This window comes from Bacillus rossius, chromosome 10 (assembly GCF_032445375.1).
Source record: "Bacillus rossius redtenbacheri isolate Brsri chromosome 10, Brsri_v3, whole genome shotgun sequence".
Classification (NCBI taxonomy): domain Eukaryota; kingdom Metazoa; phylum Arthropoda; class Insecta; order Phasmatodea; family Bacillidae; genus Bacillus; species Bacillus rossius.
In genome coordinates, this window is record NC_086337.1 from 2,876,693 (window position 1) to 2,899,833 (window position 23,141).

At 42.8% G+C, this 23,141-nt stretch overlaps 1 protein-coding gene across 1 annotated transcript in view; it reads left to right on the forward strand.

Annotated features, from left to right (window-relative positions):
- The window catches only part of LOC134535718 (uncharacterized), a 32,568-nt gene extending 13,096 nt beyond the window's left edge, over positions 1 to 19,472 (forward strand). The window contains exons 2-4 of the mRNA XM_063374926.1: positions 4,041 to 4,225; positions 9,689 to 9,870; positions 17,959 to 19,472. Coding sequence (XP_063230996.1) covers positions 4,052 to 4,225; positions 9,689 to 9,870; positions 17,959 to 18,982 — 1,380 coding nt within the window. The 5' untranslated portion in view covers positions 4,041 to 4,051 and the 3' untranslated portion in view covers positions 18,983 to 19,472. The remainder of the gene's footprint in view (positions 1 to 4,040; positions 4,226 to 9,688; positions 9,871 to 17,958) is intronic.
- The last annotated feature ends 3,669 nt before the right edge of the window (positions 19,473 to 23,141 follow it).

Consider the following 23,141-nt stretch of genomic DNA (forward strand, 5'->3'; position numbering starts at 1 on the left):
ACTCGGCTCATAGCCTGGCTACCAAAAGACACACCCATAGGCACACGATTAAATTGAAATTGCCCCCACGGGGTAGAAAATGCAGTATATTTACGACAATCAGGATGCAACAAACATTGGTGAAAGCTAGCATTTAAATCAATGACGGAAAATATTGCGGCGTTCCCTAAATGTTGAAGGGCGCTCTCTACGGTCGGCAACTCGTAGCTGTCCTCCTTAATTTTGTCATTCAGTTCCTTGTAATTGTGTACCAGCCGGAATTCCCCCGCTTCCTTTTTAGGGACTAAAAAGGAAGGCGAACAGAAATCGGAAACAGACGGAGCAATAACTCCTGCTTCTAGGAGTCTATCGATAATGTTTTTCAACTTTTGCAATTTGGTCGGAGAAATTTTATGTCCTTTAGCCCTAACAGGAGTCGTGTCCTTTAAATAAAATTTATAGGGCATGACGTCACACATGCCTATCCGGTTGTTAATTACGTCAGAATACCTGTTCATGACGTCAGCAATGACCGCGTCCCTACTAATGACGTCAGACTTGTTGGCGCACGACATGACGATAGGAGCGGAGTCCTGATGAATAAGTTTAATTTTACGTGTAAGATGAAAACCAAAAACCAGTTCCTGGTTAGCGACGTCTAACAAACATCGCGTCTTTCCCAGAAAATCTAAACCTAGAATAAGCGGGTGACATAACCCGGGAACAACATTAAAGTGCCAGTTCCAAGAGAAACCCGCGATCTTAATGTGCATTTCAACTTCTATGTCTGACGTAACAATTACGCCGTTGGCTACACAAATTTTCACGTCAGAGCCGGTACAAACACGGCTTATTAAATACGGATGTTTGATGCAACATGCATCGAACAATTCGGAACTAATCAAGGAACGGGTAGCACCGGAATCAATTAAGGCTGGAATATTATTTCCAAACAGACGAACGTGTACAAAATTATTGTACGAGTAATGAGCGGCTTTCCTCAAGCGACGACCATGGCGACCACTCGCACGCCCGGTCAAGGCCCGTTTCCCGGACATTGATTTCTGTAATGCCCAGTGCGCTTACAACGAAAGCATTTTCGCTGCTCACGGCTCACAGCGGGCTGCGTGCACTCAGACACCGTGTGGCCGTAAGTACAGCAGTTGGCACACCTGGGATGGTTGGAGGACGGGCCGGGCGCATTAGCCGACTCATGACGTCTGCCGGCGGCAACACTCGCCCCGACAGAGGGATCACTTGCACTAGCCGCACACTCAATGGGCCGCGATGCGCGCACCGCGCGAGCGGGTACGGTGTTGACTTGAGACGTAAACTGAACATTAGGAGAATTGAATTTAGGAGAATTGAATTTAGAATTAGAATTAGAAACAGGAACAAAACTTCCTGGCGAGGCCTTTGAGTGAAAATCCTCGTGGTATTTTTTGACAGCCAACAATCTATTTTCCACTTCTGCGCTCCACTTACGGAGAGTACTCAGATTGGAGGGAGGGCTAAGCATGGCGCTATGCTGTAAGACCAGCGGAGACACGTTGCTAACATTAGTTTGCGTTAATTCCGCCTCAGGGAGGTTCAACTCCAGTACCTCAGCATAGGCCGCAACAGAATTAATGAATTGCAACAGGGGCTCCTCAGGCCTTTGAAACCTGAATACAAGTTCACGTTTACACGTTTCTAGCACACGAGGCGGACAGGCAAACTGTAGCACAGACGTCTTGAACTGTGCGAAGGTCTGATTCTGATTCATGACGTCAGTGAGCAGTGGCAAAAATGCTGGCCCACACAGGCTCAGGAGAGCTTTCAAAAACTCCGCCTCACTGACCAACTTTAAACCAGCTAAACGTGCGGTTCGCAACTATCAAGACGTGGGAGAAGTTTCAAATTAGAAAAAAATATCTTTTCATTAAACCTGGAATTATTCTGAACTGGATTAGCGGGGGTGGGGACTTGCCGAGACGGTACCTCGTCTGATGACTCCCAGGCGCCGCGCACGTGCCTGACGAGCAATCCACGAAGGGTCGCCACATTTACGTCCTCTTTGAAAGGAACGGCTTCCTCCGTCAAAACCTGGATGAGGTCGTCTCTCCGCTAACGGTAAATCCACCCGGTTGCCGGAGTCCCCATAGTGCATAAAAAAAAAGAACAGAAACAAGTTAGTACACACAGTCCTGCAGCAGAGTTGCGCAGTTGTAATAGGTGGGGGCCTATTAGGGATTGAAGGAAGACCAGAGCCTGGCTAGGACTGCAGATTACGTGATTGGAGCAGTTGGGTAATCAAGGTGAAAGGTTTCAGGTACACAGACATTTTATTCAAATTCAATATTGATTCCAAATTAATATAACGTCAACATTTCTGACAATGTTGAATACAAAAAGCATGAACAACTTCAATATTAATTCATAATTAATATTACATTAATATTCAGATACAGTTACGTTTAACCAATGCAAAGTTAAATACAAAAAGCAAGAACAAATTCAATATTAATACACAATAAATATTACGTTAACATTTCTGACAAAACGAGTTAGTTGACAATTATAATGTGCATGGGTAAGCCGGCTACACAGTGAACGATCCAATCAATGATCGTCAAAAAGGGACATAATTTCCTTGTCCGAAGTTATATTACAAAAAAAGTTACATTTACAAAACTACTGCAACGTGCAGGTACACGAAAGAAAGAAGTTACATTATTCTTTAAAAAGCATTAACAAACAAATACGTGCGACGACGTCTCAGGGGGAGACAGTTACAAACAGAAAAACGCAAGTTAAGTTAAATTAAATTTAAAGCAGAAATCCAAACAATTTTTGATGGTGGCGGCCGAAAAGGAATTTAGACAGAACAAATTTGAACATAACTGATTCTACATTAGGGTGAGGGCCACCGCCTCACTGACGACTGGAACCAACTTACATTTCTCCCCTGAGGTCGCACACGCACGAAGACTAAGTCGAAGCTCTCGGACTACATGCTAGTGAAATTAACAACTGGTCAGCTACTGCTGACAACCAAGCCTCACAAAGGCTACCAGTAGAAGAAGACCCTCAACATGTCTGCAGCAGATTTTATAAACTCGCGCCGCAGCGTGCGCATGCGCATATTGAAAGGGTGGGGGAAACGAGTACAAATTGAACAAACACTAGGAGGGGGGGAAAAGGAGGGAGAAGGATGAGGGGAGCGGAGTGCCGGAGGCCCGCGATGACGCCCGCATTTCAAATCGCTACATATTATACACAAGAAAAGGACTTGTTAGAAAGATGAGTCAAGCAAAAGACTCAAATTTTTCATTGATCATGAAACCTAAAATAAACTACTTACCATTCCATCTCTATAACTAAACCTCAAATACTCAAAAACATAATCACAAAGGATAGCATAGTAAATTTAAAATTTGAGAACTAAACTTGTTAATACAGGTAGAATGCAAGTGCCAAGTAGGTGTGTCTACCATTGTCCAACTCTCTATCAAACTCAAAAAGTATTCATTTAAAAGGCAACACTTGCCTACTCAAAAACCAGGCATTTAAGTTCAATACTATTCTTGACCTTAAAAGAAAACTGTGTCACAAATGTTCAGCTGCAGAATAATTACAGAAATTGCACACTGCGAAGAATAGCGTGTGGAAAGTGGTAACGTTACTGTCGTTCATGCTTTTTGTCGATCGCTAACGGCCTCCGTCAAGACGCTGCACGCATCTTCCTGAAGTGGGTACTCGCTCTGGTAGCAGCCGCCTACTTACAGATGCACTGGAGCATCCTTCGCTGGGTGACTCGCCTCTTGTGCAGGTCACGACGCCTTCTGTAGCAATCACAGACCCGTCCACCTCTTTTCGCTGCTTGCTGAGAAGTTGCGTTGCTTCAGCGAGCAGGACTGCTTGCTTGGGGAATGATGACTTGTCTAGCAAGCGACCACTCGCCCTCACTGTTGCTGCATTGCAGGTTTCCATATTTTTGACCACCGGAGTTGGTGGATAGTATTTGTAAGATGTAGTGTAATCTGTTTCCAGTGAACCCCGCGTGTGTGTGTGTGTGGCAGATCGGCGCAGGATGCACGGGGCGAAGCGCGTGGTGATGTTCTGCCTGCTCACGGCCGTGCTGCCCACCCTGCTGCTGGTGCTGCCACTCTACCTGCGCCACAGCGTGTTTGCCGACGTCACGTTCGCCGTGGCCGAGTCGGACGTCGTGGAGGTGGTGGACGGCATGTCCTCCGTGTTCTGCCAGGTGACTGCGTGCTCCGCATGCTCCACACGCTCCACAGCGGTAGCCGCTTCCGTCTCGCATGAGCATTAGTGAGGCATTTTGTAATTCAGGATGTTAGTAAAAATGTCTTTAATTAATAATGGTTTATTTGGTGTTAGTTGACAAGGTTTCCATTCGTTTCAACATAATTTTCAGTATCTAATTGCACTTGGATTTCAGTTGGTTTCATGAATGTTTTTATTGTAATACGTACGTTTGGTTGCCGGGGGGAATGTGCACGGTAGGCGCCGGTTAGCGTCACTCGGGACAGTGTGCGCCGGCCGGAGACGTGGCCGTGCGGGAGCCCTCGCGCCTCCGCACGGTGGTCGCTGAGACACCGGGGCCAGGGCGCAGCAGGCCCCGACGCTGCCCGCGGCCAGGGTGTCGCACAACTACACTACCATTAGGTCGCTTTGTAGTTACCTGATAACATCCCGTCCTCTTAAAAACCATGTGTTAATCCAACTGGAATTATTAGGTATTAACATACTTTAATTATTTAAACACTAGTTATTAAAATTCCAATGTGAATCTCTTGTGTGAGGGAAGTTGAGAGCTTGCCCGCGTAGGGCGCTGCTTCGTCCTTGCGTACTGATACCTGCAAACATAAACACTTTGGGGTTTATAAAAAAAAAGAACAAAGATGACAATTATATTTAAATCACACTAGATTAGGGGTCCGTAGTACAGACTCCAGTTGTGCCTGGGGGCGGATATCACACGTGCATGGTGGGAGGTAGAGGGAGCTGGTGGGGGGAGAGGGGGCGAGGGAGGGCGTAGCCGCGCTCGACATCAGCTTAGCAAACATTATTAATTATCTGGCATTTTATGAAACTGCAGTAACAAGGAAACATCTGCAGGTGTGCATGCGGCCGTAATATGTTATAAATCGGTAGCGGAACATTTGGCAGAATTATTTCTGTAGCCAATCAGACGTAGTAGCAAAAGAGCCTGTTAAAGAAAATCTGGGAAATTTCTATGTTATTTGACTAATTTAGTGATTGGCTGAGAGAGCTGTGTAGTGGTGTCGTGATTGGCTGCATGACCGCCTCTCCACCACTAGGGTGCTCGCCAGTCATGTTGGTAGGCCGTGTTGCTCTGCGACAAAGTGCAGTCGGTCCGAGCCAGGCTGTCTTGTTTGAAAACTATTTTTATCGCAGGTGTTGGCATTACGCTCAGACTGACTTTGTAGTTTCACTTGTAGAAATCGTTCTCCCGTATCCTAGAGCCTGGTCACACACAGTTTAAAATTAACTGTCAGTTTTCATTACAGATTATCTTCAAAATTGTTATTTTTTTCTGTTTTTTGATGTAATTGGACAGTGATTATTTTTGTCGGTTGATGAAATTATTGTTTGTGTTTCTGTAAAGATTTGTTCCTACTGTATATTGGTATGTATTTTGGCAAGTATTTTTAATCTATACTAATAATAAAACGTTGAGGTGAAAAGTCTGTACATTGAATAAAATTATGGAAATAAAGAAAAAAAACACTATTGGAAATGGCTATTGATATTATTTAGATCTGAAAAATATATTTTTTAAAATTTTTGCCTGTTTGTCTCCTTTTTTTTTTTTTGCTCATGGCTTTTTCGACATCAATCGAAAACCACTTGATTTTGATGAAACTTTTATATTAGTAAGGTCTTTGACAAACTTAAAAACTAGGCTATATATAATTTTAGAATTCTACCAATAATGGGATGAAAAAGGGGTAGCTATGGTTTTAAAATTGTTTATAACTCGAAAGCTAATAAACACAAGAAAATATAGTGGGGGTATATTAATAAACATACCAAACCTACCAAACCCTTTTCAAATTGTGCAAAATTCAACCCCTTAGGGCTGTAAAAGGAAAAAGTATGGATTTGAAAATTTTTCCAAAGTTGTATGAAACATACATGTAGAGTTACATATTCAATTTTTTTTGTTAGTAGTTATGGGGGGGGGGGGGGGGTTAGGAGGCTGTAAGTTATGATTTAATTAATAAAAACAAATTATAATACTAATAATTTTTGCTATTTTACTAAGGATGTAAAGTGTGTAAGTTTTGTATTAAACAAATAATATATGTGTCCAAATCTATTAGTCTGAACTAATAATGAACAACATGCATACAGAGTTACGAATTGTGTGTTTTTTTTTCCATATTACGAAATTGTACCTAAAGGGGGTGAAAAGGAAAAGTTTTGTTTTATCATTAAAAATCTGATCCAAGCAATTCAAGTGAGTGTTAAGAAACTCAATAAAAATAACATACATATACAGTGTGAACTCTTTATAACGTCACTCGATTTAACGACAAACTCCTTAAAACTTCGAAATTGCTTGACTTTGTTTGGTTTACCTTGTTTTCTATACAATAATACACTCTATATAGCATCACACTCACTCTATTTAACGACAACAATACAACATTATAAATCATTAAGCAGTACTTTCTAAGTTGCCGAAGTTGATCAGAACTGCAGCTGTGTAAATTTTGTCTTTTGTTTTTGTATGATGAACTTGCAAATGTTTACCTCGGTCACTAGACTTTTGTCAAGTTGTTACATGTTATCATTGTCGCAGTTGCTTACAGACTTTCGAACTGTAAACATGGTGAGTCAACGAAAATCTTTGTGTATTGACGAAAAAGTTTTATTAATACGCTCAATAGAGGCGGGAGAAAAGATCAGTGATGTTGGAAGATGCTTTGGATTCAGTCTCTCTACCGTGTCTACAATATGGAAAAACAAAAAAAAAATAACAGACTATACGCAATAAGTGTTGTTATTTGTATGAATATTAATGTTCGTGTGTAAAATGTATACTATATTAGTAAATACATATTATAGAATAGTACAATTATATCTTTTATTTCTTTCCATTTAACGACCACTCTCTAAAACGCCGAATAATGCTCAGTCCGTTAAGTGTTACATAGAGTTTTCAATGTATAATGAATTACCTTGCATATTTTAATATTTTCTCAAGATCCAACTACAAAGAGGTGAACAGGGAATAAGCAGTGATGTGGTGGGGTGAGGCGTCCCCGTGTTGTAAGGGGCGCGGGCCCGGCAGACACGTCGCCCGTGTGGGAGCGTGCCTCCACTACCTGCACTCCGTGTCGGACACGCTCTGCGCGCTAGTGAGGTGTACGAACACAGAGAAACACAAGCATTGCGGTACGTGCCACTGCGCCACATGCCTCTCGTGCAACGCCTAACGACACGACTGGTTTACTTATTGTCCAGACCCACTCGGTGTTTGGGCACAAGCTTCGTGTTGGTGACCGAACTCTGACTCACATGTTACTATTTAGCTCTGAGGATGAAAGAAACTATTTGAATTGTTGAAGAAGCCGGGATAACGAATATCAGAATATCAGTTCCCATACCAAGAAGAAGTCCTGGGAGTGCGGAAGCGTCTTACCTCGGGTGGCGATGCGAAGTGATTGGGGGAGCGGTGGCCACCGGACAGCGTGTCTGATGCCACGTTGAAAAGACAGTTGTGCCATTAACGTAATACAATCTAAACAGAATTACACTCCTAAAATTAACAATAGTTATTCCTGCTTCAATTTACATATTTATATTACATCTCATAAATAATTAAATACTGAGATGGCCTTCTGGAAGTTCATGACCATTGGTGCAGAGTTGTAACTTGTACATGCGGAATGTTTCCAGGATCCAGAATTAACAAGTACATTTGGGGATAAAGGAAGAAGGATTTACAATATGACTTAATATTTAATAAGTGAATGATTCACTGACTCTACTGCGCGCTGTGGTATTTATGGCGTGCTATTTGAAACGTCACACGCACGGCACTAGCGGGGCGTTCGAAGTGTTGTAAGGGGGGGGGGGGGGGGAATATCGGGATCTGTGGGGCAAAGGCCCGGACAATGTCAGTAAGTTTTTATAGTAAAAAATAATTTCTCCAAGAAAAATCAAGGCAGATGTTACCTTAATTATAAGTATAATTTAATATTGGTGGTGGTGTCTAGCCTGTAGGTGACAGTAACCATGTGAGAATTTGCAGGATTACACGGTTTCTGGCCCTTTGGAAGTGAGCTAGTGAGGCAAGTGACTGCTGATAAGGTCGCTGTGATCATGTGAGACTGCAGGATGTCACAGTGACTGGTGGTGTTGTCTGACCTCAAAGGGCCAATTTCACAACGAACCATTTAGATTTTCAAATGACCTTAAGAACCTATAAGTGAAGTTTAATAATGAATTGTAGTTCACTAACTAATTACCTGAGTTTGAGTTGAACATCCACAGTTTTACTTTAAATGCCCAATTTTGGGCATTTTACTTCTTATCTGAAGTAAAACAGTCAGCAAAATGGCCACACAATTGATATTTGAAAATGAAAACAATACATATAAATACCTCTAATTTTTAAGTAAGAAAATTGATATCAGTATGATTGAATTGATAAAGATTTTTGTGCAAATTTTAAATGAATGAAGAATGTGCTAAAGGAAAGTAGGTACTCTTCTCGCATAACTTATGTTTCCTTCAAACAAATTTCTCATATATTATTTTTACTATAAAATATTTTCTCACATGCTTTTATGTAATTGTATGTGACTAATTTCCAATAATTTATTATTTTTACAATGACCCTTTCTAAATATTCCACAAAGATTAATAATAACGGTTTGGACATTTTTCATAGTGTATTTCATAATATCTTAACATTTTTTAAATTACTGTGAATAAAGAACCTCATATTTAATTAAAAAACTGATTTTATAATTACATTTACAATAAGCAAAAAATCTATTAATTAATTTAAATTATAGAATTTTAGTTCACATATTACTCCATAAATTGCATCTAAATTTTCCAATGACTTTCAAACATATCACAGAGACATTTTAATAATTTTCTTAAGCAAGGATTGGGAATTCGTCCAGCACAAATAACCTAACCTAAAAATCACTATGTTTAATTAAAAATAAATATAGTTGCAATTTTCAGAACAAAATAATGAAGCCTTGGAATTTTTTTACTTTGGGAAATTAATCAAAAAAAATACCCTGTTATTGAGGTACTAGAATGTTTTTTCTAACATTCCTCATTTCGATAGTTAAAAATTATAACTTAATAAATTTAGAATATGTGTTAAAATTTAGTTTTTAAAAATATAAATATTTGCAAACAATATAATGAATGTTTTAAGAAATTTTTTTTTTGGTTTTGGTTTTTTGAGCTACATTTGTCTACCTGCACAACTATATTTTGATCCAGAATGAACAAAGTTAATAGCTACCACCTTGTTAATTTGTTTCAAACGAACATTAGTACAGTTTTAGGGAGGTGTACAGTGGCATACGAGAAGTGTGTGGTGAAATGAAAACAGTTAGCCAAGTTGAACCTAGGCGTGGTGTAGTGGGCTCCAAGTCACAGTGAACGTGTGACCTGGAGAGAGATGTGCCTGTGTTGTCGGCAGGCCCAGTCGCTGAGGATGAACTCGTCGTTCCACGCGTTCCAGCTGAGCAGCATGCCCGAGCGCAGTGACCGGCGCAAGCACGTCCACTTGAAGAAGAGCATGATCCTGCCCGACGACACGCTCGAGTACTGGGGCTTCTTCCTGCCGCGCGGCTCCTCCGTCGTGCTGTCGGCCTGCTCCAGGTCCGTGCCCCCTCCCCTCCCCTCTCGCACCCTCGTGTCGCGGCGGCAAGGTTTGGATGATGTCGCATGATGTTGATGCAGAGCGCTTTGTGTGGGTATTTTTTCCCTATAAAATGATGTATTTTAAAGTATAAATATAATATTTATTCAGAAATTACAGCGAACTCATTTAAAAAACGAAAAAACGAAGCTGTCTGAAGTCTAAATTTTCTTTTAAAAACTTTTTAAACGTTATAACCTTCATCTGTTCATCTGCGTCACTTACGAAAATGTGGCCAGCGCTCGTTGCAATCATTACTGTTTGGTTATGTTGCTTCCCGTATAGAGCGCGCACATGTAGTCAAAATTCGATATCTCGCCGATTGCATGCAACGTGCGCTCTCTACCCGGTACTGGTACCGAGTTAATTACATTTGACGGCCCGCGCACTCTCGTGGTGTTTACTACGGTAGTTACGCGTTCGTTCGGCTTGTATTTGGATTACAGATTTTGTTTTACTATTTAAATTTGAAGAAAGGTTTTTGTTGCATGACTTATTACATTAAATTGTTTGATGTGCTCTTTTATACTTCACTTTGTAAATAAACGTACTTTCCATGAATGGGTTTTGTTTTTATGAATACTTTATCTAAAAAAAAAATTTTTTTTTCCGCTTAATCGTTGCACCCCTACTTCTCAAACTTGATTTTAGAACAAAATGTGCGACGATTATGCGAGAAAACACGGTACTCTCTAACATGGTTATACAATCTGGTCTTGCATTTGTTTGAGCATACTGCCTACTTTGTTGCACTGGTTTTCTTTTGGAAAGTACACTTTGCTGGAGTGGCTCAGCAATAGGTGGACTGCTGATATCTGAAACTGACTGGATCTGAGTGAAGGCCGTACAGCACTTCAACTAACTTCAGTCCTGTCTCACGGCTATTGAACTCTCTGTCTCTCTCTAAATATTACGTAGTTGGAAAACTGTTGTATCTACTTACCTTCAAACAAAGAACCACTGCCAAAAATAATTACGTGAATTGCAATTACGAATAAAAATGTTAAAACACATAAAATGTAACTACACATAAACAAACCGGTTAAAAATAACATCTCGGGGCTTATTCACCACAGAGCAAGCAAATTGTCAGAATAACTTAACTGCCTGAATACCTCTCAAAAGAATAAACAATTGTTATTTACATAATGATAGAAAACCTAACCAAGTATTACTTCTGATTATAAAAAACATTTTAAATCTTTAATAAAGTCATTAACATAGTGGGAAGGGCAGTAACCTGGGTTACTACTGAGTATAATCTTTCAGACACGTATTCAGTATCTGTTTAGTCGCCACCACGTAGCCATTGCTGGTGGTACAGAGTGTGTAGAGGACATATCAATATTGACAGCTCACTGATTGCATTCAGCTGAGTAAACTATATTTCATAGTCTGCATTTTCGTGGTTAGTGTGTACAATAGTTATCAGTACGCTACCTTAGTTCTGCCTCTCATTTGGGTCACGGGTTTGGTTATCAGTTTTATTTTAAGTTGACAATATATATTTTTTCTCGTAATATTTATTTTCAATGTGAATGGGGTCAACTAAAATTGAGATTTAACGCAAAATTATACATTTGATGTGTAAATTCTCATTTGGAAAATTTTTAAACACTTTAATATTTTTTTACTTTTTATTCAACTTCATTATACAAGTCCCTGAAAAGTGTAACCCTTGTATTTGTTGATCAACAAACTGTTCTCTCCAGTTTTGTAAATGACACAATTATGGTAATCATATTCAAAACTTTGTAATATGTACTGTGTTTACTCGCATAATCGTCGCACATTTTATACTAAAATCCCGTTTGAAAAGTAGGGGTGCAACATTTATGAGGAAAAAAAATTTTTTGTTAGGTAAAGTTATTCATAAAAACAAAACCCATTCATGGAAAGTACGTTTATTTAAAAGTGGAGTATACAAGAGCATGCTGAACAATTTTAATTAATAAGTCTTGCAACTAAAACCTTTCTTCAACTTTAAATAGAAAAACCAAAACTGTGACGCCAGCATGAGTCAGAACGAATAACTATCGTCGTAGTACACACTTAACACAAAAGAGTGCGGGCCATCAAATGTAGTTAACTCAGCACTCGACAGAGAGCGCGCATTGCATGCAATCGGCTAGATATCAATATTCGACTGTGTGTGCGTGCTCTATACGGGAAGCAACTTAACCAAACATGAATGAAGCTAAGCTGGCGCTGGTTACATTATTATAAGCAGTACACCGCGGCGACACAGACGTACAGATTAAGGTTATGACGTTTAAAAACATTTTTAAAAGAAAATTTACACATCAGACAACTTCGTATTTTTGTTATTTAAATAAGTAAGCGGTATTGTCTGAATAAATATTAGATTTCTACTTTAAAATACATCGTTTTATATGGAAAAGATACCTACACAAAGTGCTCTGCATCTAATAGCGGGACCAAAAACATAATTTGACGTTGATGCGAGAAGTTTTTTTATCCCAATTTTGACGGCCTAAAATATGGGTGCGATAATTATGTGAGTGCGACGATTATGCGATAAAAGAGGGTATTTGTTGATAAACAAACTGTTCTCTCCTGTTTTGTAAATGACACAATTGTGGTAATCATATTCAAAACTTTGTAATATGTATTGAAAATCTGGGAAAATAATTAATTGTGTACATAATTCATCATCATCAACTGTTTCGAGCCAGTGGCCGGGTCAGTCAAGTAAACTGCCTCCATCGTCCTCTGTCCTTCCACCGTTCCTCATACTTCACTTTACTGCAGTCTTCTCCTCTCTCCTGCACTGCTTTAACTGTCTGCTCTTCCCACCTCCTCCTTGATCTTCCTTGGGGCCTTCTTCCTGTGTACTTCAACACCGTCGTTTTCCTAGGCAGCCTCTCTCTTCCTGTTCTCTGGGCGTGGCCACACCCTCTCATTCACGCCCTGTACTCCTGCTCTTTCCTGCACTATCTCACTCCTGATGCTGCCAACATGCTCCTCAGACTTCATTCCTACTGCTGTGATCCTCCCAGCCCACAATTGACATTGGCCGCAAAGTAGGAATTGTACAACACTCGTTTACACTTTAATGGCACCTCCCTCTTCCATGCCAAATCTCTCACACTCTGTAGAATGGATCTCCTTCTTGCACTCGCCTTACTGTTTCCTCCCTCCAATAAACTTCCTAGATGCTTGAAGGTTTCTACCTGTTTCAACTCAACATCAGTGCATCTGTTAACTTCATTTTTGTTCCTCATCATGACCATTACTTCACTCTTTTTAGTGCTGAATTGCATACCACATTTCTTTACTTCCTCACTCCATGCCTTTAACTGCCCTTGCACTGCATCTTCCTTTTCTCCCCAAAGCAACAAATCATCAGCAAATAGCATGGCCTTCATCTTTCCTTCTCCAATCTTATCTTCCACTTCCTTCATTATTCTTTTCATCACTATAATATATAACAATGGAGACAGTGCACTACCCTGCTGTACTCCGTTGGCTTGTTTTCATCCCTCTTCCAGTTCTCACACTGCTACTGTTTCCCTCATACGTACTCTTCACTCTACGTAACTCTTTCTTTATCCCAGCTTCTTCCGTAGCCTGCCAAACGCACTGTCGTTTCACACTGTTGTATGCCTTCTCCACTTCTCTGTTTTTTCCCAAATTTATATCTTCTTTCCATCAGCTGTCGTATGGCAATAATCAGATCCATGTCTTACCGTCCTCTAAACCCACGCTGCTCCTCATGCCATTTGCTTGCCATGCCCTTCCTTAACTTCTTGTCCAAGATCTTCTCTTACACCTTTACACAGGGGCACAGCAAAGTGATCCCCCTATAGTTACTGTCTCCCTTCTTAAACACAGGCACTGTTACCCCTTTCCTCCAGTCCTCTGGTATGCATTTTGCTTTCCAAGTACCCCTCATCACTCCATACAGCCAGAGAGTTCCTGCTCTCGTCATTTCTGCAGTCAGCTCATCTGTCCCTGGAGCTTTTCAGTGCTTCCTCTGCATCTTCCCGGGTGAGATCCTCATCATACAACTCTGAAAATACTTCCTTCTGCCTTCTCATTTCCCCTGGGTTCAGCAGCTCTTCTTCCTTCTTCATTTATCATTTTTAATGTCTGATCCTTTTCTTTCCTCCTACTCCGAGCTTGATTGTATAATAGTTTCTTACTTTCTTCCATACCCTTTTCTAATATCTCTGTCAATTTTTGCATCCATTTCTTTCTTTCCTTTTGAACCATCTTCTGAAGGCTTTGTTCTACTCCTTCACTGCTTCTCTTGCTCTCTCACTCCACCATGTTTATTGCTCGTTCTTCCACACACCTCCTCTGTAGCTCCAACCGGGCATTTCTTAAATCCCTCCCACTCTTCTCAACACCTTGCATCTCTTCTCTGGGCAGATTTCTGTCCCTCCTCTTCATTCTTTAGTCAGTCTCCACACCCTTATTCTCTTGTTGGGTTACTTCCTTCCTGCATGTCCAGTTCTTTAAGTCTGCTACTAACAACCTGTGGCCCCCCCCCCCTCCCCCAAGGGGCTAAACTTTGTATCACTTTAATATTTTTAGTTTGCTTTTTCATATATTTTCTCAGCAGGAAGTAGTCTATAACGGATTGATGTTCACCGTCCCAGCTGTACCTCGTTACCGTGTGTGTGTCTCATTTACCTGTACCAGCTGTACCTCGTTACCTTGTGTGTCTCATTTACCCGTACCAGCTGTACCTCGTTACCTTGTGTGTCTCATTTACCTGTACCAGCTGTACCTCGTTACCTTGTGTGTCTCATTTACCCGTACCAGCTGTACCTCGTTACCTTGTGTGTCTCATTTACCCGTACCAGCTGTACCTCGTTACCGTGTGTGTCTCATTTACCTGTACCAGCTGTACTTCGTTACCTTGTGTGTCTCATTTACCTGTACCAGCTGTACCCAACCTTCATTCCGCTTCTTGCGCATAGTTCCAGCAACTTCTTACCTTCATTGTTTTTACCCACCCTTTGCTTCCTAACACTTCCTCAAAACCTTTTCTGTCTTTGCCAACTTGTGCATTATTATCTGCCATTCTCTGCCCAATCTTCCTCAAACTTCTCATCCTCCTCAGCTACGCAATTTCTTTCCTTTGTCATACGTAGTAATATTATATTGAAATTTAGAAAGAAAACAAGTAGCATAGTAATTTGGATTGGATGGCTTGACATTAAATGATTTGGCATGTTCAGTCACATGACATTATTTTCTCTGTTCAGCGTTGATGTTGGTGCAGATACTAACTACCCTTGGGTTGTGTCATTGTGTACTGTTAGTAACCAACTCCATTATCACTACACAGCTACATGTATAGATCCATGAGGGATGTATGAGTATTCCCACCTGTGAACAAACCCATATTGTTCTCGTAAGCTCATGCAATTCTGAAGTCTAAAAAACTGTTTGTTTTGCCATTTTTTTTCTCTCCATAGATTGTAACTTTGAACCAGGACTTGCCTTGCATTACCAGGAATGTTTAGCTGTGTAAAAGAAAGATAATATTATGAGTAGGAAAAAAGGTTAGAAAAAGATTGTTCAATTAATTAAATACAATTTTTTATTACTAATATTTACACTATTAATTAAATTCCAGCACTTAAAATGTCAGTCCACAAATTAATAACTTCTTTATTCAGTTCACGTTCACGCTCCCCACTGGAGCTGGGCTCAACAGTAGCTCTCCGTACGCTTGTATCTGATCTCACGCCTCTACACCGCTGTCCCAACACACTGCCTCACTACTCACTCGTCCGTCGCACACAGCACAGTCCCCGCACAGGAAGCCTGACGCTTGTCGTCCAGTTATTACTCCCTCTCTTCGATTCACTGCACCAGAGGCAGGTGTCGCTGCTTTTATACCCCTCCGCCCCCTTCGGGAATGGTCGCACACCCCTTTGACGTGTGGCATCATCAGGGTCGACTTGATACCGGAAGCTTCAAGAACAAAGGCTTCCTAGTTATGCCACTCCACGCAGCGGCCTCCGGGAACCTGCGGAACCCTCCAGATACACGCCAAGATCTGTGACAAACACCACAGTATGGGGTACCAGGCCGGGCAGCTAATCCGAGAAGGTATGGCCTTGCGTCAGTAGTTGGCGCCCCACCCGGGAGCCCATGTACACATGACTGGTAATAGGCCCACTGGCTCGCATGATGGCAGTGCTCCTAGCATGCGTGTAACAATAACTGAAGTAAAGTCTTACATCAGCTATGATGAACACTATAATTATATAACCGTCACTTATATACATAATAAAATAAAATTTATATAATAGACGTTCTAAAACTGAAAAAAAAAAATTATTCCACATTAGTGGATGAACTTTAATAACATTTGAGACAATGGAAAACCATAAAAAAAAACACCCATGCTCATTCTTAATTTGAACAAAATGTAAAGTTTTGTACTAATAAAGTTGCCGTTGGTGCTGCTTTGTGAAATGTGTGTGAGTGTTGACACAGGACTGCGTGTGGTGTGTGTGAGTGTTGACAGAGGACTGCGTGTGGTGTGTGTGAGTGTTGACAGAGGACTGAGTGTGGTGTGTGTGAGTGTTGACAGAGGACTGTGTGGTGTGTGTGAGTGTTGACAGAGGACTGTGTGTGGTGTGTGTGAGTGTTGACAGAGGACTGTGTGTGGTGTGTGTGAGTGTTGACAGAGGACTGTGTGTGGTGTGTGTGAGTGTTGACAGAGGACTGTGTGTGGTGTGTGTGAGTGTTGACAGAGGACTGTGTGTGGTGTGTGTGAGTGTTGACAGAGGACTGCGTGTGGTGTGTGTGAGTGTTGACAGAGGACTGTGTGTGGTGTGTGTGAGTGTTGACAGAGGACTGTGTGTGGTGTGTGTGAGTGTTGACAGAGGACTGTGTGTGGTGTGTGTGAGTGTTGACAGAGGACTGTGTGTGGTGTGTGTGAGTGTTGACAGAGGACTGCGTGTGGTGTGTGTGAGTGTTGACAGAGGACTGCGTGTGGTGTGTGTGAGTGTTGACAGAGGACTGTGTGTGGTGTGTGTGAGTGTTGACAGAGGACTGCGTGTGGTGTGTGTGAGTGTTGACAGAGGACTGTGTGTGGTGTGTGTGAGTGTTGACAGAGGACTGTGTGTGGTGTGTGTGAGTGTTGACAGAGGACTGCGTGTGGTGTGTGTGAGTGTTGACAGAGGACTGCGTGTGGTGTGTGTGAGTGTTGACAGAGGACTGCGTGTGGTGTGTGTGAGTGTTGACAGAGGACTGTGTGTGGTGTGTGTGAGTGTTGACAGAGGACTGTGTGTGGTGTGTGTGAGTGTTGACAGAGGACTGTGTGTGGTGTGTGTGAGTGTTGACAGAGGACTGCATGTGGTGTGTGTGAGTGTTGACAGAGGACTGTGTGTGGTGTGTGTGAGTGTTGACAGAGGACTGTGTGTGGTGTGTGTGAGTGTTGACAGAGGACTGTGTGTGGTGTGTGTGAGTGTTGACAGAGGACTGCGTGTGGTGTGTGTGAGTGTTGACAGAGGACTGCGTGTGGTGTGTGTGAGTGTTGACAGAGGACTGTGTGTGGTGTGTGTGAGTGTTGACAGAGGACTGTGTGTGGTGTGTGTGAGTGTTGACAGAGGACTGCGTGTGGTGTGTGTGAGTGTTGACAGAGGACTGTGTGTGGTGTGTGTGAGTGTTGACAGAGGACTGCATGTGGTGTGTGTGAGTGTTGACAGAGGACTGTGTGTGGTGTGTGTGAGTGTTGACAGAGGACTGTGTGTGGTGTGTGTGAGTGTTGACAGAGGACTGTGTGTGGTGTGTGTGAGTGTTGACAGAGGACTGTGTGTGGTGTGTGTGAGTGTTGACAGAGGACTGTGTGTGGTGTGTGTGAGTGTTGACAGAGGACTGCGTGTGGTGTGTGTGAGTGTTGACAGAGGACTGCGTGTGGTGTGTGTGAGTGTTGACAGAGGACTGCGTGTGGTGTGTGTGAGTGTTGACAGAGGACTGCGTGTGGTGTGTGTGAGTGTTGACAGAGGACTGTGTGTGGTGTGTGTGAGTGTTGACAGAGGACTGTGTGGTGTGCGCAGGTACCCGGGCTCGCGCATCCTGGTGGTGAAGGGCGAGAAGAACCTGCAGACGTGTGGCCTGATGGACCACAGCGAGACGCAGGGCCCCATCCACCTGGCGGCCGACCCCGGCCAGGTGCGCATCACGCTGGAGACGCCGGCGGAGGTGATCCCTGACATCCCCGAGGACGACCGGGACCTCCCGGGGCTGGAGCAGCTGGCCGACCGCCACCTCGCGAGGCACCGTCTCCTGGGGAACCAGTCCGGGGCCGGCGCCAGGCACCGGCACGCAAAGAGGAGGGAGGGTAGTGGCCTGCTCAAGCATTCCAGGTCCGGTGTCCACCGTCCCAAAAACTCTTCCAGAGCTGAACTGAAGAAGTCTCTTGAGAAAATACTCAACACAGATTATGGGGAGAAACTGGAGCACCAGAAGAGGAAGAACTCGAGAAACAGACGTAATGTGAATCCGGGGCGTGTTCTGGATGCAGGCATCGGTCACGGGGGAAACGCGGGCTTGGCAGGCGTCGCGAGCGTCGCGAACGTCACCCACGTACCCCCGGAGCAGATGGAAGAGAGTGCCGCGTCGAGTTTCGAGAACGACCTGTTCGCGTGCTACGACGGCCAGATCCTCCTGGCGAACCCCTTCCCCTCGTCCAGCAACTGCACGGGGCAGCACGCGCTCGCCAGCCACCAGCGCACCATGAAGACTATCCACGACGTTCTCTCCGACGGCTACTACTACTACATCTTCTACAGCGATAACGACTTCGTGCAGAACGACATACATGCCACTTTCGACATACACAAACCCACCTACCAGTACGCCAACTTTACCAAAGGCTGCGTTAATCAAACAGAATGTGCTTTTCCCATTTCCTTCATGTCCAGCGAGATTGTCATTGTGGAGGTGCCGACACGCGATGGTATCGAACACGAGGAAGATGACATCACTCTACTGATTTCAAGCTGCGAGCCTCGAATGTCCGTGTATGTGATATTTCCGATTGCAGTTCTCTTCTTGATTCTTGGCTGTGCTTTCTTGTGAAACCTAGTGTTGTAGCTGAAGTTAATGAAGTTAAATTGCTGAAAGTTTTTGAACTGTGAACTGCAGCAGAAAACACAAGCAAATGTTGTTTGCACAAGCAAGGACAGAACCTTGGGAAAGGCCATAGCTAGCGTTACAAAATCATGTTTGTATCATATGGTGACTGCGTGTCCATGGTTTCTCAATGATATGCGAGAACTCCTATAATGGGAGACGTGAGGCCTCATCGAGGTTATACGCATGGGTCGTTACTTCTGTCTAGTGTCTTCCTCCTGGGACTAACAGTGTGCACATCACGCTGCTCTGGGACTTGGTGTGGCGTAGCATATCTGACACTGTGTTCACAACCCTTACTGCCAGAAGAGTAAGGTGACTGAATAAACTAAAATCATTGTTTTGTATGATATGTTGTGAATAGTGGTCAGTTTATAATATTTGTCTGGTTGTACAGCTACATTCTTTACATTAAGTAAAAATGGCCTGGGAAAAATTGTGGAAACTATTTTTTCTTTTATCTTTACTCCCTAATATTTTAATGTTAATTTTTTTTACTTTATTCAGCTGATTTAACTATAACCTGAAGTTGTTCACAAATTGACCAATTCAGTACAAATTAAATTCATGTGGTTGAGTGGTATAAGTATAAATATTGTATTTTTAACCACTTTTATTTCAAAATTTTCATAGTTTGGAACAATTTAATATCCCCACTATATCAGCAGAGCAAGAGAACATTTAGTGCTGGAGGTGTGGTGAGGTAGTCTGACCGCTCTGCCAGCAGAGTTTCACTAGGCAGATACTGGCAGTGTCTAGGGTGGAACTGACGGCTACGTAGCTGAGGTACAGTTGGCTACGTAGCTGAGGAACTTTAAGCTACGTAGCTGAGGAACAGTTGACTACATAGCTGAGGAACAGTTGTCTACATAGCTGAGGAACAGTTGTCTACGTAGCTGAGGAACTTTTGGCTACGTAGCTGAGGAACAATTGGCTACGTAGCTGAGGAACAGTTGGCTACGTAGCTGAGGAACAGTTGTCTACGTAGCTGAGGAACAGTTGGCTATGTAGCTAAGGTACAGTTGGCTATGTAGCTGAGGTACAGTTGGCTACGTATCTGAGGAACTGTTGGATACGTAGCTGAGGTACAGTTGTCTACGTACCTGAGGAACAGTTGGCTACTTAGCTGAGGAACAGTTGGCTACTTAGCTGAGGAACAGTTGGCTACGTAGCTGAGGAACAGTTGGCTACGTAGCTGAGGTACAGTTGTCTACATAGCTGAGGTACAGTTGTCTACGTAGCTGAGGATCAGTTGTCTACGTAGCTGAGGAACAGTTGGCTACGTAGCTGAGGAACAGTTGGCTACGTAGCTGAGGAACAGTTGTCTACGTAGCTGAGGAACAGTTGGCTACATAGCTGATGAACAGTTGGCTACGTAGCTGAGGATCAGTTGTCTACGTAGCTGAGGAACAGTTGGCTACGTAGCTGAGGATCATTTGGCTACTTATCTTAGGAACAGTTGGCTACTTACCTGAGGAACAGTTGGCTACTTAGCTGAGGAACAGTTGGCTACGTAGCTGATGAACAGTTGGCTACGTAGCTGAGGAACAGTTGGCTACTTAGCTGAGGAACAGTTGGCTACATAGCTGATGAACAGTTGGCTACGTAGCTGAGGAACAGTTGGCTACGTAGCTGAGGAACAGTTGGCTACGTATCTGAGGAACTGTTGGATACGTAGCTGAGGAACAGTTGGCTACGTAGCTGAGGTACAGTTGGCTACGTATCTGAGGAACAGTTGTCTATGTAGCTGATGAACAGTTGGCTACGTAGCTGAGGAACAGTTGGCTACTTAGCTGAGGAACAGTTGGCTACGTAGCTGAGGAACTTTTGGATACGTAGCTGAGGAACTTTTGGATACGTAGCTGAGGAACAGTTGGCTACGTAGCTGAGGAACAGTTGGCTACGTAGCTGAGGAACAGTTGGCTACGTAGCTGAGGAACAGTTGGCTACGTAGCTGAGGATCAGTTGGCTACGTAGCTGAGGATCAGTTGTCTACGTAGCTGAGGAACAGTTGGCTACGTAGCTGAGGAACAGTTGGCTACTTAGCTGAGGAACAGTTGGCTACTTAGCTGAGGAACAGTTGGCTACTTAGCTGAGGAACAGTTGGCTACTTAGCTGAGGAACAGTTGGCTACTTAGCTGAGGAACAGTTGGCTACTTAGCTGAGGAACAGTTGGCTACTTAGCTGATGAACAGTTGGCTACGTAGCTGAGGAACAGTTGGCTACGTAGCTGAGGAACTGTTGGATACGTAGCTGAGGTACAGTTGGCTATGTAGCTGAGGAACAGTTGGCTACGTAGCTGAGGAACAGTTGGCTACGTAGCTGAGGAACAGTTGGCTACGTAGCTGAGGAACAGTTGGCTACGTAGCTGAGGAACAGTTGGCTACGTAGCTGAGGATCAGTTGTCTACGTAGCTGAGGAACAGTTGGATACGTAGCTGAAGATCAGTTGTCTACGTAGCTGAAGATCAGTTGTCTACGTAGCTGAAGATCAGTTGTCTACGTAGCTGAGGATCATTTGGCTACGTAGCTGAGGATCATTTGGCTACGTAGCTGAGGATCAGTTGTCTACGTAGCTGAGGTACAGTTGGCTACGTAGCTGAGGATCAGTTGTCTACGTAGCTGAGGAACAGTTGGCTACGTAGCTGAGGATCAGTTGGCTACGTAGTTGAGGAACAGTTGGCTACTTAGCTGAGGGGCAGTTGGCTACGTAGCTGAGGAACTGTTGGCTACGTAGCTGAGGATCAGTTGGCTACGTAGCTGAGGTACAGTTGGCTACGTAGCTGAGGATCAGTTGGCTACGTAGTTGAGGAACAGTTGGCTACTTAGCTGAGGGGCAGTTGGCTACGTAGCTGAGGAACTGTTGGCTACGTAGCTGAGGATCAGTTGGCTATGTAGCTGAGGTACAGTTGGCTACGTAGCTGAGGATCAGTTGGCTACGTAGTTGAGGAACAGTTGGCTACTTAGCTGAGGGGCAGTTGGCAGCACTCTCTTTGTTCATCATCAGGGCTACAACCACAATATTTGAAACTTATCAGTCTTGAGATAGTCTTTTATTTTTGAAGTTATTTTATATAACTTGAATATTTTACCAATTACTATCAATTTTTTTTTTATGTATGTATAGACCTGGTGGAAAAAAAAAAAAACATTTATTTTATGATAGTCCAAAAGACAAACTACATTTTATATGTACATCAATGTAGAAGGTTATTTCTGGTGTGAACCTACACATATAGGCAATAAAAATAAATTTTTAAAGTGATTTTTAGTCTTGGTTGTAGCAGTGATCTGTCTGCATTTTTTTTAAATGAACAGCAAAATTTTTTTTAGTTTGCTTTATTTACTCTTTCTTCATATGTCATTGCATGCTGTTTAGGCCCTCATCTTTTTTGTCATCATGCATAGAACCTCTCTCTCTTTCCCTACCCCATCTGCAGCCAGTTTACTACTTCTATGTGATTCTCGAGGATGGCTGTACTTCTTCACTGATGACATTCCTGATAGCAGCAGCGACATTTCATCAGTTCATGGGCCACTTGCCTACATACACAGTTTTATCTCTCCTTGTTAAATCAATGATTCAACAAAAGTTTATGAATGCAAGCAAGACTGGTTTCTCCCCTTGCTCGCTACACTTGTACAGTAAATAACTAAACATGACTTTAGTAGTGGCTTCCACCCGCTGGGGTTGCTTTGTCTCGCGGGGATGAGGCATAGTCCAAGTAGCTCGACTGAGACGGCATCTTGAGTGCCCCAGAGCTCTAAGTTTCAAAACAGATCTTTATCCAGAGAACCTCAATATTATTGGATATTTTTATGCTATTTTAAGTGGCGAGGCGTGAGGTTTACATGAGGGGAAGCAACAACTCCGTTCACCCCTAAACATGACTCGGGTGGGGGGGGGTGGTGGTCTGGGGGCCCTCCCCCAGGAAAATATGGATTTCAAGGTACAAAAGGGTGCTATTTAAGTAGTTTTCTTAACTGAACATTGACTATTCCACAGGTAGAAAAATTGCAATTTTTTTTTTAATTATAAATTATTTTTTAAAAATAATAAATTTTGACTTACATTATTCTGATAATAAAATACCTACTCTACATTA